Source organism: Nicotiana tomentosiformis, chromosome 1 (assembly GCF_000390325.3).
Source record: "Nicotiana tomentosiformis chromosome 1, ASM39032v3, whole genome shotgun sequence".
Taxonomy (NCBI): domain Eukaryota; kingdom Viridiplantae; phylum Streptophyta; class Magnoliopsida; order Solanales; family Solanaceae; genus Nicotiana; species Nicotiana tomentosiformis.
Window position 1 is genome coordinate 69900027 of NC_090812.1, and position 17322 is coordinate 69917348.

The following is a 17322-nucleotide window of genomic DNA, read 5'->3' on the forward strand; positions in this document are numbered from 1 at the left end:
CTCCAAGTAAGTACATGATTTTATTCCTCTTTCTTAGTATTTTTTCTTTTTTTTCCTTTTCTGTATAGGGTAGTAAAATCATAGGTACTTTTGTCTGGGATTTGGATTGTGGTTTATATGTGGTGTATGGAGGCTATTTGAATTGATTGATTTAGAGGAAGAGATTGTTGGGTTTGTGAGGAATGGTAGTCTGATTGTGTCTTTGGGTAACTTGGGGGAACATATGCAAACTACTTATTTGTTGATTTGCCTTAATGAGTGTTGAATATAAATTGTGACCAATTGTGCGAGTGAAGTCTGAGTAACCGCCATTGGGACACATATTCCTCTCTCCACTGATAGTAGTATTTATTGTGTAGGTAACATGCAACCTTCAAGGAAGAGAAGCGCTATCAGGGCCTCATCAAGTGGTCATGGAGGCTCATCTCGGGGACGGGCACCGGCTAGTGCAGCTCAGTTTGATCGTACCAGATTTGTCTCTAAAGCTGCCAAGACCGTTTCAGTTTGAAGGCCACTAAAACACCTGTACCGGAAATGGGTATTGACAGGGCATCCCTCCAGGATGAGTGCCCTAATATGTATCGGGAGTTGATCAGGCGCAGATTGGACAGCTTTTTCGAAGAGCCGGAGGAGGGTAACTTGATGCTTGTTCAGGAGTTCTATGCAAACTGCCCCGAACATGAGGATAGAATATGCATTGTGCGACACACGAGGGTGGATGCCTCGATAGAAGCCATCAGAAGAGTGTATCGATTGCCTGAATTCAATGGGGAGGAAATTTCTATGATACTTACAGGAGAGAACCCATCACATGAAACAGGTTTTTCAGAACTATATGTGCACCAGACAAAGAGGTAGTGTGGGTTGTGCCGGGATCGAAGCTACACTCTTCCTCACTCACTTTTGAAGGAAAATGCTGGTTGTACATCATGAACAGTCGCTTGCTGCCGTCCCATAACACCATAAAGGTAAATGGTCTGAGAGCTGCCCTGATCTAGTGCTTCGTGAATGGCGATGACTTTGATGTGGCCAAGGTTATTCAATCTGAGATGTTCGTCCGTTTAACACAGAAGAGGTATGGGTTCTTTTTCTCCTCTCTGATCACTAGATTGTGTCGGGCAGCAAGGGTGCATGAGAACCCAAATGCGGATTGCATGGTAAAGAAAGAAGCAAAGTTCCGAGCAGACAAAGTGACCATCGGGAAAGACCCGGTGGCACCAGGGGCAACTAATAGTGACGATTCTAATGAGTCAGAAGAGGGTGATGACGGGCAGGAGGAGGTTGAACCTGCCTCATCCCCACAGGAACAAGTTGCCACAACTGAGGGACCATCCCAGGGCAGACGGAGCACGCGAATGACAGCCCTAGAACAAGACATGGCAGGACTATGCACTTCCGTCATGGAATTGGGGACTAGAGTTGATACTTTGGCTATCCAAAATGCGAAGTCAGAAAAGAAAATCATGGGCTGGCTGCGTGCACTGGGGAGAGCATGTCATCTCAACCCTGGCACTATCTCCGATCAAGACTGATCCATCATGGAAGTTCCTTTACCTCGTATTACTTTACTTTGTATGACATGCGGACATGCCATCTTTTTAAGTGTGGGGTGGGGGATACTTTATTGTATGTAGATAGTTTTATAGTTTATTTGTATAAATCAATTTTGACTTGGCCCGACGATGGATATCATTCGACGGGTTTCTTGAGGGACTAAAGTAGAAAGAAAAAAAAAACCAAAAAGATTTTCTTGATATTTGAAGGCTATAATTATGCAATTTAGACACTACTTACACTCTAAATTAGCCGCACTTTATTGATATTTGAATGCTAAAAGATAACAAAATGCTCTAATTAAGAATTTGATGCGTTACAGGAGCTACTCCGAGCTAGGAGGGGGCTAACGAGTGTTTTGGAGTCAACATGGAGTGTGAAAGGCCAATCGAAAGTTAGCCCGGTCAAAAAGGAGTGAGAAAAGCAAGCGAGACGACCCCTCTAGGTGCGCGGCCGTGAATTGGTCCGCGAACTTAAGGCAGTGAGGCAGCGGAAATTCGCGGCCGAATCCGCGGTCGAATCCACGACCGCGGATGGGCGGACGAAAGCCAAACACGCAGGGTTAATTATGTAATTTTCTAGGCGACTAACCTAAACCTATATGAAACCTAATCTCGCTCAGAAGTAAGGATGGCTGTTTTTAGAAGATTTTAGAGGCAAGAACAAGGGAGAGAAGACGGATAATTTCCTAAGAGTTTTCATCTTCTTCTTCATACTTTTATTTGTTGATTATGAATTATTTTAGTGATTTGTTTTTCATTAGTATGAGTAGCTAAATCTATTACCTAGGGTTGATGGAACCAATTGTTGGATGAAGTCTTGACTCTATTTTGTTATAATTGAGTCGTGTTTGTTCTATGATTGTTCAACTACGTATTGTATTGTGGTTAATTGAAAGGGCCCTTGATTAATCGTATCTAGTTACCTTGTGTTGCTTCAGAAAGAACACTTGGTTATACTGTTATTGAACAATACCACTTTTGTGTAAGTTAAGAGATTAATTACTTGAATTTAAAAGTGGGGGTTAGAAATAACGAAACTTTGGTGGGATAATTCTGAGTTGCATAAATTGTTAACTAGAGTAGTTCGAGAGAATGCTTCTAGTAAATTATCGTAATTGATCGAGAGGTAATTACGGTAGCCCGGAACTCATAATCCTCATAGAGTATTACGGTGAGATTATAGCTAAAGAGTTAAGAATTAATCTGGCGATTGGGAAAATCAATAGCCCTAAATCCTTTTACCCTTGAATTCAATTTTAGTCTTGATTATTGTTAATTTTATTGTCATTTTTCCTTAACTAAATAAATTCCACTGATTATTCATAAAACTCTTGCACCCGAAAGTTGTCTGAGCTTATCATTAGCATTATTTAAAGTTGTAGTAAATAGGTTAGTTCCCCGTAGGATTCGACTCCGGACTTGAACCGGGTTATATTTGCAGCGACCGCTTAATCCTTTTTACAAGGCATAGTTGGGCATGATCACTTACCTCGTCTCAAAGTCCACTTTCCGATTACCACGTCGCGTTGAATTCTCGATTCGACGCCGAAAAATCCGAAACTATCCAAATATTATACAAAATAATTAATATATGTTAAATGATTCAAAATTTATCTATTAAATAAATTACCTTATCCAAAATGGTAAAATTTCTAAAATTCACCCCGGGCCCACGTATCCGGATTTTAAAAATTTTCAAAGGGAATCGTTACCCATAATCTCAAGAACTCAAATATATAATTTTCATCCAATTCCATAACTATTTTCGTGGTGAATAATTAAAAATACCAATTTCTAGGTTTTTCTTCAAAATCATTAAACTAGAATTTCGCCTGTTTCCCATATTTTCATGTGCTATAGCCCACGCCTCCGCCGTGGGCCAGAGCTCCCGGACCCGTATCGCCCAAAAATTTTTCGGGACATCAAATACAACCTAAGGAACCACAGTCACCATCCCGCGATGACCGTTCCTCATTTTTGGCATTTTGCGGCCATAAAACTAGAATTCCGCCTGATTCAAATATTTTCGTATGTTATAGCCCACGCCTTCCGCCGTGGGCTCGGGCCCCTGGACCCGGATCGCCTCAAAATTTTCCGGGACATCAAATACAACCTAAGGAACCACAGTCATCGCTCACCCATGACTGTTCCTTGTTTTTTGGCATTTTATGGACATAAAACTAGAATTCCGCCCGATTTCCATATTTTCGTGTGCTATAACCCACGCCTCCGTCGTAGATCCGGGCCCCCGGACCCGGATTGCCTAAAACTTTTTCGGGATATCAAATATAACCTAAGGAACCACAGTCACCGCCCCACCATGACCGTTCATCATTTTTTGGTGTTTTGCGGCCATAAAACTAGAATTCCGCCCGATTCTCATATTTTCGTGTGCTATAGCCCATGCCTTCCGTCGTTGGCCCGTGTAGTGTAAATGTTAGGGACATGACGTCCTTAACTTTATGTGTGTATCTTTTCATATTAATTTTAATAGAGTAGTGATTATTTTTGCTCGGCATTAAAAATACTGAATAAAAATTAAATACCATATTAAAAAGTGGCTATCCCATGTAATTTCACAGGCTTGGGGGTTTGTCTGAAACATGTGCTTGTTTAGCCCATTTAGGAAGTGTAAGTCGCATAATAATGTGAAAATAGCACGGGCTAACCAGTTTTCGGATTGATAATTGAAAAGTAGTCAATGTTTGCAAAGTTATTGAAAAATAGCTATTATTTTGTTGGAACACGAAAAGTTTCAGCATAATATGCTGGATTATGGAGTTCATGCGTATAAACTTCCAGCATATTATGTTGGAACTCCAGCATACGAAAAGTTTCAACATAATATATTGGATTATGGAGCCCATGCGTATAAGCTTCTGGCATATTATGTTGGAACTTCAGCATATTATGAAATTTCAGTATATTATGCTGGAATCTCATATATAAAAAATTCTAACTCTAACATATTATACTGAAATTTTTCTTAATTTTAAGAAAATTTTTATTCAAATTTTCTTTACCTGAAAAGATGACTATTTTTTATTATCGCCATTTCTGATTTTTTTTCCCCATAATAATGTGCGAGGTGTCTTGGTCAGCAAAATAAGTCCCGGTCCGCAAAAACTAGTTGCGGTCAGCAAATATGGCCTATAATACTAATCGCGGTCAGCAAATTTTACTCCCGTCATACAAAACCCACTTTGATTACGAATCCAAAACCCAAAACCCGACCCAGAACCACCGCTATGGCAGAGTCTTGCCTACTGGGGCGAGTGTTCCACCGCGCTCGACGGTTCTCCGACGAAGTCAAGATGCTGTATTCAGGCTTTTATCAGTGTCGATGCTACTACGCCACCGCAGCAGCGGATGCACAAGGCTTTAATAATAATAGTGGGAATGAAAGCAAGAAAGGCAAGTGGTTCACTCTACCACCCTTCAATCCCACCGTTAACGGGGCTGCTTTAGGGAAGGAACTTGCCGGAGTTAAAATGGGCAAATCCACTAACACTTTGACAGCACTCAAATGGGTTCAGCGTTGCTGCCCGGAGTTGCCGCAGTCACTAGTACAGAAGCTTTTTCGCTTAAGACAGGTCCCAAATATGTTACAATCATTACATTGTCTTAATGTGTGTTAATTTACATATTCTCACTAGGTTTGATCAGAAAATATATTAAAGGTACAATTTTTATTTTTTATTTTTAAAGGTACATTATTATTCTTTTTTGCTTAAATTAAATTGATTTTCCTATAAGTTGCTTTTGCATCATCATTATGCAGATTCTAAGATTTTTTAATGTATAGAACAACAAAGAAACAATCTTTTGGTAGGATCATCTTTGTCAAAAATTATAGTAGGAATTTTGTTTTATCTTAGAAGGCTCATATGCAATTATAAAGTTCATAGCACTCATATTTACAATTTATGGCATTAAGAATCATAATTGAACAATTGGATAAAAGAGAACCCTTGCCTTTTAACATTGAAGTGCTAGATGTTGTCGTTTCTAATTATACATGTGCTGAAAATCTATGGAGGCGAGAGAGAGGGGAAGTGCAGATTTGACCAAATAATTAAGCAAGTATATGATCTCATTCTTGATTTCTGATTCTGCAGATTATTTCCTAACGAAGTCAGTGACCATTAGTAGGCATAATAAGTTTCACTAATGTGCAGCTACTTAAGATATTAGTTAGTAACTCCTTTTCTGCAGTTTCTTTAAACCAAAATTAAGACAAAGTGCCGTAAGATAATAAGGATATGTGTACATGGAATTCGTTGTTCAACACTTACTAGTATTAAGTTAGAGAACTCTTGTTCTTTTGCATGTATAAAGCTAATGTCTGGGATGAGCTTTCACCAAAAAATATCGACTAGAATTTATTTATTACATGTCTTATTAAAAAAAAATTATACATGTCTTCTACATCACATGGTTGATTTAGCAATATCATCGTTTCAGGTTCGAAGAGAATCTTCTGATGTTGAAGTACAGCGGCCCAAGAGGGTATGATTTATTTCTCTTCCGGGATTTATTTGTTGATTCTCACGTAAGATATCACGCGACTCTCATCTCTTGGCATAAGATGTCTTCTGCTGCCATATGACCAGTTTACGGATTTACAAAGTCTTAATCTGATATTTCATGTTTCTTGAAGGTTGCTGCCAAGGAGCCAATGAACATTGGGGATCGAATATTTCTTCCAATAACTGTTCAGAAGTTTCCCTCCGATAAAGTAACGGATTACCCTTCTAGTGAAGAAGAAATGAAGTTTCTTCATAGCCTTGAATTGTATAAGGTCTGAAATTTATAGCTTATTTTTGGACTTCCCAATTCTTCCCCTTGCTGCAACATTCCCCAGTCTAGTCCAATAGCATATGAAGGGGGACAAACTCAACCTATGTGCTTTTTAAGTCTGACTTCAGCTTCTGTTTCCTGAAAATTGTCAGGATCCAGAAATTATTGTTCTCAATAAACCTCCAGGACTACCAGTTCAGGTTAGTTGTGCACATCCAAGTTCTCTTTGTGGGATTGTGAAAGTTAATATTCCTGTTACAGCAACTGGAATTTTGGACAGGGTGGAATTGGCATAAAACGAAGTTTAGATGAACTAGCTGCTAAGTATATGAAATTTGAGTACTCAGAGGCCCCTCGCCTGGTAAGTTTCATGGTTTTGGCATTTACTTGTTTCATTTAATTGCCTGTTCTTCTTTCTTTAGTAAAAGCTGAAGTCATTATCTCATGCTTGTGTCTAGGCTGTAGTATGAAAATTTTATATTTAACAAGTTGTGGCTGTCTATATTTTTGTTCTACCACAACATTTTCTAATCATTGCTGTGAAAAGAAATATGTACGTAGAATGAATGTAAAATATGAAAGTCTACTAGGATCTAAGCTATGTTGCAGGTATATGCATCTTGCAATGATCAGCTTTGTAAACATGTCTTTGTAGTGGGATGTTAGAGGAAGAACCTCTCAATCTGTCACTAAATCTAGAAAATCTGCACATGATGCCATATATGTTGTTTGAAGACTTTCATTTTTTTTGAGTTTCATGGATGTTATAGCGTAAGGTAAGGAAATTGCTCTTCAATTTGTCAAGTTTAATTGCTCCTCCCGGCTCCCTCTCTTCAGCTACTTATGTTAGAGAACACTCTTAATGTCCACTTGCTTGTCTTTATGTGCTGAGTACCCTTCTAGCAAATCTTATGTCTGTCTGTCCTGCTGTGGACAAGCTTATTGTTTATTAGGTACACCGACTTGATAGAGATTGTAGCGGAATATTGGTGATGGGAAGAACACAATTAAGTGCTTCAGTTCTGCATTCTGTCTTCCGTGAGAAAACATTTGGCACACAAACTGAGGTATACTGTTGTTCTTTGCAATATTTATGGTGAACTTACTAATGACCGCACGGTTCAAGTCTATTTGCTTTGACAAACCTGATTTATCCTTTCACTTCTAAAGGATCTTGAAAGCAAGAAAAGAGTTTTGCAGAAGAGGTACTGGGCACTTGTCATAGGATGTCCCAGACGCTCCAAAGGGGTGATATCAGTACCACTGGCAAAGGTTTGGCAATCTAATCTTGTTAGCATATTTGTGCAACTCCCTGTATAACGTTCTATCTATCAATCTTATCAAAAAGCGATCTTATCAATCAACTATGCCCCAATCCTGAAATAGTTGGAAAATTCTCTATATCGAATTCCAGTCTGTTTGAGCATTATTATTTACTTACAAAAAAGAGGTGGTCTCCTTGAATATGTTTCACTCCAATATGAAGTAGTTCATCTTTTATGACAAATTAGGGGAGCTTCCTCTATAATAAATAGGGTAAAAAGGGGGAACCCCTTAACTTTTTGCAAGTGTCGGTGGAGTCTTGGGTATTTGAGGTAGCATCACGTTTCACAAATCTTGACGGTCTCTATAGAAGCTTTTACACTATCCTGGATTTATGAGATGGTATCAGTTATCCCAATTTTCAAGGAATGGTGCAAGGCTGAGTGGTAACACAAGTGAGAAGATTGTTTCATGGGCAGATGTTGGAAAAAAAGGTTATCATGTCAGACCATTTTATGAAACTACACGCCGGAGTCAGGAGCAACTTTCTCTTTCTGCCAGGCGTCATGTTTCACAAATCTTGACGGTCTCTATAGAAGCTTTTACATTATCCTGGATTTATGAGATAGTACCAATTATTCCAATTTTCAAGGAATGGTGCAAGGCTGAGTAGTAACGCAAGTGAGAAGATTGTTTCATGGGCAGATGTTGGAAAAAAAGTTATCATTTTATGAAACTACACACAGGAGTCAGGAGCAACTGATTTCATTGGACTTCACCAACTCAATAACTCAGCTTAAGTCAAAATTCTCCCTTTCAAGCAGAAAAGCTGGCAGAAAGAGAAAGTTGAAAGGTCATAATGCATAAGCACTTTCTTAACAAGAACGACACATTAAAGAGCTCTGTTCACGATTCCTTTTTGATATGTAAATGGCATACTGGGATGCAGGGCATCCAACCCTGTATAGAACTCTGGTCAAGATTGACTTTATCAACTACATCTTGTGATGCCGTAATTCGTCCATCAGTTTATATTTCCCGAATTTTATCTTTATTACATTTTCTCTTCAACAATATTTAAATGCTCAATGGGTCGGGGTTTATTTGGAACAGGGAGGGGGTGTTTCATAACTGAAATTCAAACCTGCTGTCTTCTTTCTCCTTCATCAATTGTTTAATGCATAGTTAAACATTTTTCGCTACAGAATAAGTTTTCTGTAAAATTGATTTCGTAGTGTTTCCATCTTCCAGGTGGTGTTGGACAATGGAAAATCTGAGCGCATCACAATTATGTCTGATGTCAGAGAACCATCAGCACAGTTTGCTGTAACAGAGTATCGGATCATTGGATCCTCTGAGAAAGGTTGCTTCTGAATGCCAACCATTTTTTTGTTGAGAAGGTCTTTTGAATGCTAACAAATACCTGTATAAATGAAAGCGCAGAACTTGATAGATGGAATGTGGCAGGATAATCTTTGTTTAACCTGTGAATAGTGAATACATCTTCTAATTAAGAAACTTCTAACACGGAGAAGTTTCTACAAGAGCTCTTGTTGTAATTCTTCTTTTGCTATGGGTTTTTTCTTCTTTTTTGGGGGGTGGGGTGGGTTGGGGTTGGAGAGGATGGCACAATTATTTAAAGCACAAGGGTTTTAAATGGAATTCAACTTCTTATTTCTTTTGTCGTCAATTATTGAAGATCTAAAATGATTCATGTGTAATGTGCAAGTCCCATGACCTAGACCTGTAAAGTAATCTATAGGAGAGAAACTTCTCTTTGTAAATCATTTCAAGGAAGAAGCATTGACATTCAATTTGAGTAATTCAGTATGGAGGCAACACATATAGGTTGGATAGTTGAAAATTTTAGGGCCCTATGCGATTTTTGCACTGCTTGTTCAAGCTGCATGAATATTCTGTATTGGGAAATGGTTAAGGGTCTCCATAAGCATACTTGTTGGGGGATAGATTTCTTATTGCACAATGTACGGAGGCACATACTGTCCCGATCATTCTTCGTTTTTCTGTTGCTTAAACAATAGTTGTGCCAATGCTAAAAGATAGTTACTGGTTTGCATTATTTTGATTGGTACAGGATCAATTCTACAGAATTGGTTGCCTGTTTTGGTGGACAGAAAGTTCTTCCTTCAGTTTTAATAAATATATTCTCATATCTTCTCAAACATCTTTGTTTATGGATATATTGTCTGTTGGTGAAACTGCAGGTTACACATGGCTAGAGTTATCTCCACTTACCGGCAGAAAGCACCAGGTACCCAGAACTGCTTTTCTATGATGCTAGCTTCAACTTTTGCTGTTTAGCTAGTAAATGTGAAACTGATTATTTCACTATCTTTGTATTGAAGTTACGCGTTCATTGTGCTGAGGTATTGGGGACGCCAATAGTAGGAGATTACAAGTATGGTTGGCAAGCTCATAGAAAGTTGAAACATCTGTCTTCGTCCATTTCAACTGTGAACCTAGGTGCACGTATTCCCGAGCAAGAAGCAGATCCTTTCAGCCTTTGTTTAGGGAATGGAAGTATTTCAGACAAGCAGCCTCATCTTCATCTTCACTGTAAGGAGATGGTTTTGCCCAATATTTCTCTGGCTTTGCAACAAGCTCGAGTAGTTTCAGGTGCTGACCTCATAGATGTTGAAAGTATCAAGCTGGTTGCTCATTTGCCCTCCCACATGCAAAAAAGTTGGGACTGCTTGCGTTGTTGATTTATCTCAGAATGGATTGGCTTCTACTGAGCACTACAGAACTGGAGTGAGGATACTGACTGGAGAAGTTATGGTTATATTATTACTTCTTTCTGAGAGAACTTGGGAAGACATGATGTTGATTCCCTTACTCCTAACAAGGGATAAAACTCAGGAGGCCGATATTCATGAATGTGATGCACTTGGGAGTAGTTAACAAGATGATCGCTGAATGAAGATGGTTTCTTGGCCTACTGAGTTCTGCTTTAGAGAGTGAGAGCATGCTTCATTACGCTGACCGTTGGCAGAAGCTTTATTATAGTTGGTGCTGCAGATGTACCCTGGCAATTTCTTGGCATATTAAGTTTTGCCTAATCCACAAATCTCTTCTATTCTTTTCGGCTTGGTTTATAGTCATTTTAGAGTTTGCAGTTTATAAAACTCTTGTGGTTGTATATTGGTACTTTTGAAGACCAGTTATTCATAAACCAGAAGCTTATATGGTTGGGCCTCAATGGACTCGACCCATAACGTGAAATTGGGCTTGCATGAATTCGATCCATAGCCTGAAATTAGCCTTGTGTCCCCTTTCTAGTAGAAAATATAACACGAAGAATTAGCTTAAATAGTCGTTCATTTTACAAGTCCTATAATTAATGAGTAATCTATATATATTGGCTACGAACCTGGACTCGGGCCCATTTAACCGGTGAGTTTCTCCCTTAGGTTACATGTTTCTCTAATCGGACAGCGAAAGGCTTCTTCACTAGTCTTGGCGTTGACGCCCTATCAAGCCCCCAAGACAAGCTCAATGTTCCTAAGAATAGGATTGGTTTTTTAAGTTGGGAAAATGACATTGTATAAACGCTCTCAAAATATATTTTTTTATATATATATAATACATTATGTATGTTATATACAAAAATTATTCAAATTTTATATATTTTTTTTCGGCTATCGAATGTAAATAGTTTCTGATACGGGCAAAGTCCTTTTTTAATTGGGTAGAAAATGGTAATAGCAAAGGACCAAATCAACCTCATTTGTCGAAATTCTTGGAAATGAAGAGGGGACACAAGGTTGCTTGTAATGGAGTATTATTTTTTTCCAACTCTGATGGTATGATTTATTTTGTTTACATCATTTTCTTATACGCTTCAAAGTCAATTTTGTGCATTGGTAGGTTTCCAGTCGGACGACAACGTTGTCATTTGATTAAAGACGTGCTTCCTAATCTTTTTGTTTAAACTATTAATTTGCCTCCATGATTAAGTGGACCAAATGATAAACAAAGTCAAAGGAGTTGTGCTTTATCCATAAAGGCCTACAAAGATTACTAGTATCATACAGTTGGAAAAAATGTTTTATTATCAAATGGATTTTGTATAAAAAGGCGTTCAAAATGTTAATTTAAGTTGTTAAAGGGCAGATATGTTTTTTTTCCCCTCTGATTTGAGAAAGTTGGTAAAACTTCTGAGAATTGTCATCTAATTGATGGAGTTCCTATTACTCTACTCATAGAGGTGTAAAGTTCTCCCTTTTTATTGACTCTTGTATGATAAAAAAGTACAATATAAGATTTTTATTAAAAAATGAAAGAAAATCATCTAGCCATGTGATTGATGGTGATAATTGAAAATTTTCATTCTAATGTCAATATTCTTTTTTTTCTCCTTTTTCATAAGCAATAAAACTTGTACCGAGTACTTTCCTTTTTTCATTCCCTTAAGTTATATATTCTCTAAAAAATAAGGGCAAGAGCATTGAATAAATTAAATTGTGCATTTCTTTTCTTTATCTTTCAAGCACTACAATAAGCGAACTGAAGCTGTGAAATCTTGTAGTGATATCAAGTTATCAACTTCTAGAATCAGGTTATATTATTTTAACTTTCTATTATCTTATAATTAAATTTACCTCTGGTAAATTTTACTTATAGGTGTATATTACTTTTTATCGAATATTAGAATTCAAACGTGTCAACAAAAAATTATAAATCAGGTTACTCAAAAGACACAAAAAATGAGAAGTGAAAAACTGAACTTCAATACAATCTCAAAAAAGGAGCGATATAATCAATGCCTTAAGTAAAATTAGATGAATTGGATAAATTGTCAACTGAAAAAAAAATATAAAAAGAGAATCGATTGTTAAAACTTATTAACAACTTTACATCCTAAAATTAGAAAATTTACTTTAAATATAAGTACATATGTGACAATCATTTTTTATTTATTTTTTGCTTCAAAAAAGCTTAAGACTTTTTAATAAATTTTACTTGAGGCCACCAATTTGGTTGAGCCCCTTCACTTGCCGAAGAATAATACTTGAAGGACATTAAAACTAGACAGCCAAAACCAAAACTTGTTCAAACTAGTTCCCTTTTCAATAAGAAATGACTTGTATACAAATTTCATTTACTTGACAACCTAATATGTCATCAACGCACTCCGCAATAGTATACACATTAGTTAATGGTTGTTTTTTTTTAGATACAACCGGTGGTCGTGGGTAAAACTTGAGTGTAGATAAAGCAAAATGGGTTCAATTTTGTGTGAAGAAAGATAAATTTCTAATAGAATTTTTCTGGATTTGACTTGATTTGAATTAAGAGGTAAGAAAGAAACAAAGTGTTTAACCAAAAAATAAAATTTTTAGTCAAAGCCTGTATTTAAAAGAAAACGGGTTACTGATAACCAAGTTTTACTTCACTTCCACAGCGATCTATTTGGAAAATAGCAAAACTTATAACGAAGATTAACAAAAAGAAATAAGGAATGAAACGATAGTCAATCCCTAAAATCAAGGTTGAAAACTTTGATTAAGCAGAGAATTATAGAATGTATTTCTGTAGTCCTTGGGCCCCCTTACAAATAAAATTTTGTATCTTTATATAGGAGTGTACAATCATAACGGTTTTCTCACTTAATTTGAATTCATTATGGGTATTAATTGTATTGATTGCCCATTACCATGAATAATCATATCTGGCATATTTATAGCTATAAATTTCTTATAACTGCTCTGATTCCCCTTCCTTATTTACTTCTGGTTCGTGTATCTTCCTTTCTTTTTGATCTTTATCCATTCCGTCCTCGCCTCTTCTTTGACAACTGTCAGGCCCGATCCTCTTCTCTGTATTGTCTCGTGGGTGTTTCTCCCGTGCCTTCCTTGTATTCTTAATTCTATTAATTGAGAATGCCACTTGTCACTATATCGTTGCTTCACACGTCATTCTTCGTCAGCATTCCAACATTCCACGTGTAATGCCTTTTTTCCACCAATACAGATAGTCCCCCCACTTTCTGAATATTCTCAACTGAATATTCGGGTAGTGGTAAGCTTTTATGGCGGGAATTCTTTGCCGCCATTTTTCGAGTGTCATCATGTCTCTTTCAGAATCGATGCGACGTACATCACATCTATTTAATGCCCATGTCACGTGCTTCCAATGATTGGCTCTGTAGTTTTTCAGCGCTTTTTAGGGTTTTTCTGTGGCTGTGTCAGTTGCGAAGTGACGGTTCCATTATGAAAAGATTCATAATGACCAACTTTAACAATGGTCGTGCCTTCTTATAAATACTTTATTTTTTTTATTTCTTAGAGTCTTTCTTTTTCAGTACCCATCATCTTATTTCTTCTTTGCATTTTATGCATCCTTCCTTCTGTATTCCTTTGGACAATCATGTCTTCACCAGACCCTCACAAGGTTGTGATTATTGATGAACTTGTTCCTTTTAATGATCCTACTAGAAGTAGGAGGGGTGATAGGCTTCGTAGTCTTGGTTCAATATCTAACCGCGATTCTTCTTCCCGAGTAGTGATGCTAATCCATCTTTTTCTAGGCCTAGGGCTTCTTTAACTCCTAGATCTTCTTTTAGGAATAGAGATTTAAATGATCCTGTGCGTGAACCCGCAGTTGCAGAGATTGTTCCTCAAGAATTTTCTTTTATAACTGATCGTGAAACCATAAGAAATCAAGTTTCTTCTATGGCCTCCTTCAATCCTACTAACCTTTACCTGAGTTTAATCACTACTGGGGTTTTTTCCCTGGTTCGAAGAGAGTGTTATTGGAAACAAGATTCCCCAGTTTTAGTCCCTGGTGCTGACCAGAGAATTACTTTCTATCATGCTGATTTTTCTTTTGTTTATACCCCTTCACTTTAGGGTTCACACCTCATATTGATCCGGTGATCATTGAATTCTGCCGTTACTTCAACGTGTGTCTTGGCCAGATTGGCCCCATAGTATGGAGGGTTGTTGCATGCCTTCGTTATTTAGCAGATCTGGTTTCCATGCCTTTTACTTTTCGGCACTTGCTTCATCTGTACTCTCCCAAACTGTTTCGTGAAGGTGCTTTTACTCTCGTGGCTAGAAGTAAGAGAGTATTGGTTAGCCCTGAAGATGATCGGGACTATGGCTGGTACGCTCGTTTGTTGCTGCTCCCACTAGTGGATTAGTGGGTGAAGAAAATATGCCTTTCTCGAAGAAATGGAACTTTGCACGTAAGCTTTCTTATTTATTTCTTTAAAATCTCAAAGGATTTCATGTAATCATATACCCAATTTTTCAGCAACCATGGAAGTTTTTGATGAAATTCCCCAACTTCCGTGCTTGGGTAGAAAAGATGTTAATGGCTGCGCCCATGGAGAAAAGGTCCTGGAAGTACCTTTCTCAAAAGTTCGGTTGGAAAGTGAAGACACGCGGTAATTTTTACCTTCACTATTTTTCCTTTTCTCTTCTTTGTTTGCCCAAGAATTTCCCATCCTTCCCTTTTTTTATTAGGGTTTCCTATTTGTGGCATTAGTCCCGTGTCTGTTCCATCAACCAGGCTTTCTGTGAGCCTTGCCCGGGAAAGAATTTTAAGTGCTTCTTCTTCAAAAAGAAAAACTGACGGTGCCCGTGGCTCTGATGACGAAAAAGAAACAGAGGAGGGTTCTTTGGTGCGAAGGCCACGCATCAGAAGACATGTGGTTTCTGATGATGAAACTACTCCTTCTCATGACCCTTTATCAAGTTCAATCCTTTTTAGACTCACTGATAAGACAGAGAGTGCCCTTTTAGTGATTTCTGGTGAAGATACTGCTGATCTTCCCCTAGCTTCTGTTGATAGATTGTTTGTTCATGGCTTCGAGGGTGATGAAGCTTTTGGGCATATTTTCGAAGAATTACCTCTTGCTTCCCTTCCAGTTTCAGTTTCCATTAACCCTCTAGTGTCTTTACCTGACGTCACTCATGCTGTTATTCTCGTGGCTGCTTCTGCTCCGTCAGCTATTCCCGTGACTGCTTCTCATGCAGAGGCCGAACCATCTAGCAGCACAAGGGCAATGAAAAGAGTTGTTGTTGAGGTTCCTGAAGGTGGGAACTTATTAAGAAAATCTGCTCAAGCCGACGTGTGGTTGAAACCTTTGCTAGGCCTCGTAGAGAAGAAGAAGTTAGAAAGCCATAGCTCACTAACTTTAATGAATGATATAGTTCATTCTTCCTTGAAGGTACAAGATTAATTAGATTTCCTTCTATCTTTCTTATTCATAACTCTTCCTCCTTTTTTGCAGATCAACTTGATTGGCATAGAGCTTATGAAAAGATTTTCTCAGGCAGACCAACAAGTTATAGATTTGCGCACTGAAGCTGATAGCTGGAAGGAAAAATTCGAAGGTCTTCAACTAGAAAAAGAAGTTCCGGCGGAGGAGAATAATGCTTTGGAATAACATATGAGAGTGATTGTTGCTGAATTAGCATTTGAAAAAGCTTCCTCTTGCCAAGTTGGAAAGGATAATGATATACTTGAATCCTCCTTTGTTGAGCAACTTTCCAAAGCAACTGAATAAATAGGGAGTTTGAAGGAACTCCTTAATCAAAAAGAGGTTTATGCGGGAGAATTGGTTCAAACACTTACTTAAGTTCAGGAAGATCTCTGCACCTCTACTGATAAGATTTAGTTCTTTGAAAGTTCTCTCGCTCCTTTGAAGATGACTTATAATGCCACTGAAGTAGAAAAAGAAGAGCTGAGATAGACCAGTGGGAGAAGGATTACAAGATTCTCGAGGATAAGCTATCATTAGATGTGAGCTGGGCTTTCTTAAATACTCGTCTCGAGATTCTTATTGAAGATAACCAGGAAGGTTTTGACCTTAATGCCGAGATTGCTAAGGCTAAAGAACCAATTGATAAAACTCAGCAACGTCAAAGCTTTTCCTCACCCGAAGATGAAGGTCCTGGGGTGATGGAGATGGACTTGCTCCTAGTAAGGCTGATGTTCAAGCCTCTTCTTCTCAATTTAATCCTTCTTCTCCGGTTGGTGATGTTCCCGTGGATGATGCTTCCATTGATGATGCCCCTTAGTTTTTTCCTACCTTTTTGTTAACTTTTATTTTGTTGTTTTCCCCTTAGCTTAACAACTTGTTGTTTTTTGGTTACCCTATCTTCTTTTGGGGTTTAAATGACAAATTAATACCTCTGTTTTTCCCAAGGCTTTATATATATATATATATATATATATATATATATATATATATATATATATATATATATATATATGTTTCAGTTACTTTTACCGCTTATTCTACTCTTTGATATTTGAGTTTTTTTCTTGCATTTAAAAATGCTTTAACAGTCTGTGACTTTAATAAATACAGTTTTTTTTATAAAAGAGGGCCCTTTTATATTAATGACACTGATGAAGATGATATCTCATCTTCATATTGGTGTAAATATATGAAAGACGAAGTAGACAGGAAAGAAATAATTTGAGAAAGTTTTATGCTTTGAACTTTCAAATAAATTTCGTACAACATTTTCATAATTATTCGTACAACACTTTCATAACTGCTTTCTTTGTAGTAAATTTTAAGATACAATATCGGGTCTATTATCCCGTGACTAAATTTTGGCCTTAACCTAAAACTCGTAGATACATGGAACGTATCTTGTATCCTTTTCGCGAGTTCACACCTTCTCAAGGTTTCTTCAAGGTTTTTGATTTAGGCTTTTTGGCT

The 17322-nt window shown here is 37.6% G+C and overlaps 1 protein-coding gene across 2 annotated transcripts; it reads left to right on the top strand.

The window, feature by feature from the left end:
* Positions 1 to 4695: 4695 nt before the first annotated feature.
* Positions 4696 to 10877, top strand: LOC104119461 (RNA pseudouridine synthase 4, mitochondrial). 2 transcript variants are annotated; one of them, XM_009630978.4, is made up of 10 exons: positions 4696 to 5149; positions 6021 to 6108; positions 6217 to 6357; positions 6509 to 6556; positions 6637 to 6717; positions 7310 to 7423; positions 7527 to 7628; positions 8871 to 8982; positions 9845 to 9891; positions 9986 to 10877. In XM_009630978.4, exons 2-10 carry the CDS (start codon positions 6040 to 6042, stop codon positions 10343 to 10345), a joined length of 1074 nt encoding a protein of 357 aa, XP_009629273.1. In that variant the 5' UTR covers positions 4696 to 5149; positions 6021 to 6039; the 3' UTR covers positions 10346 to 10877. The 2 variants fall into 2 exon arrangements, with proteins under 2 accessions (XP_009629273.1, XP_009629272.1); XM_009630977.3 differs by having other exon boundaries at positions 4710 to 5149; positions 6021 to 6065.
* The last annotated feature ends 6445 nt before the right edge of the window (positions 10878 to 17322 follow it).

Excerpts from the sequence above, each read along its gene's own strand:
- LOC104119461 (XM_009630977.3), top strand. The coding sequence starts at position 4,805 with ATGGCAGAGTCTTGCCTACTGGGGCGAGTGTTCCACCGCGCTCGACGG. Across the intron at positions 6,066-6,216 it reads AAGTACAGCGGCCCAAGAGG|GTTGCTGCCAAGGAGCCAAT; the intron begins GTATGATTTATT and ends TGTTTCTTGAAG. Across the intron at positions 9,892-9,985 it reads TTACCGGCAGAAAGCACCAG|TTACGCGTTCATTGTGCTGA; the intron begins GTACCCAGAACT and ends TTTGTATTGAAG.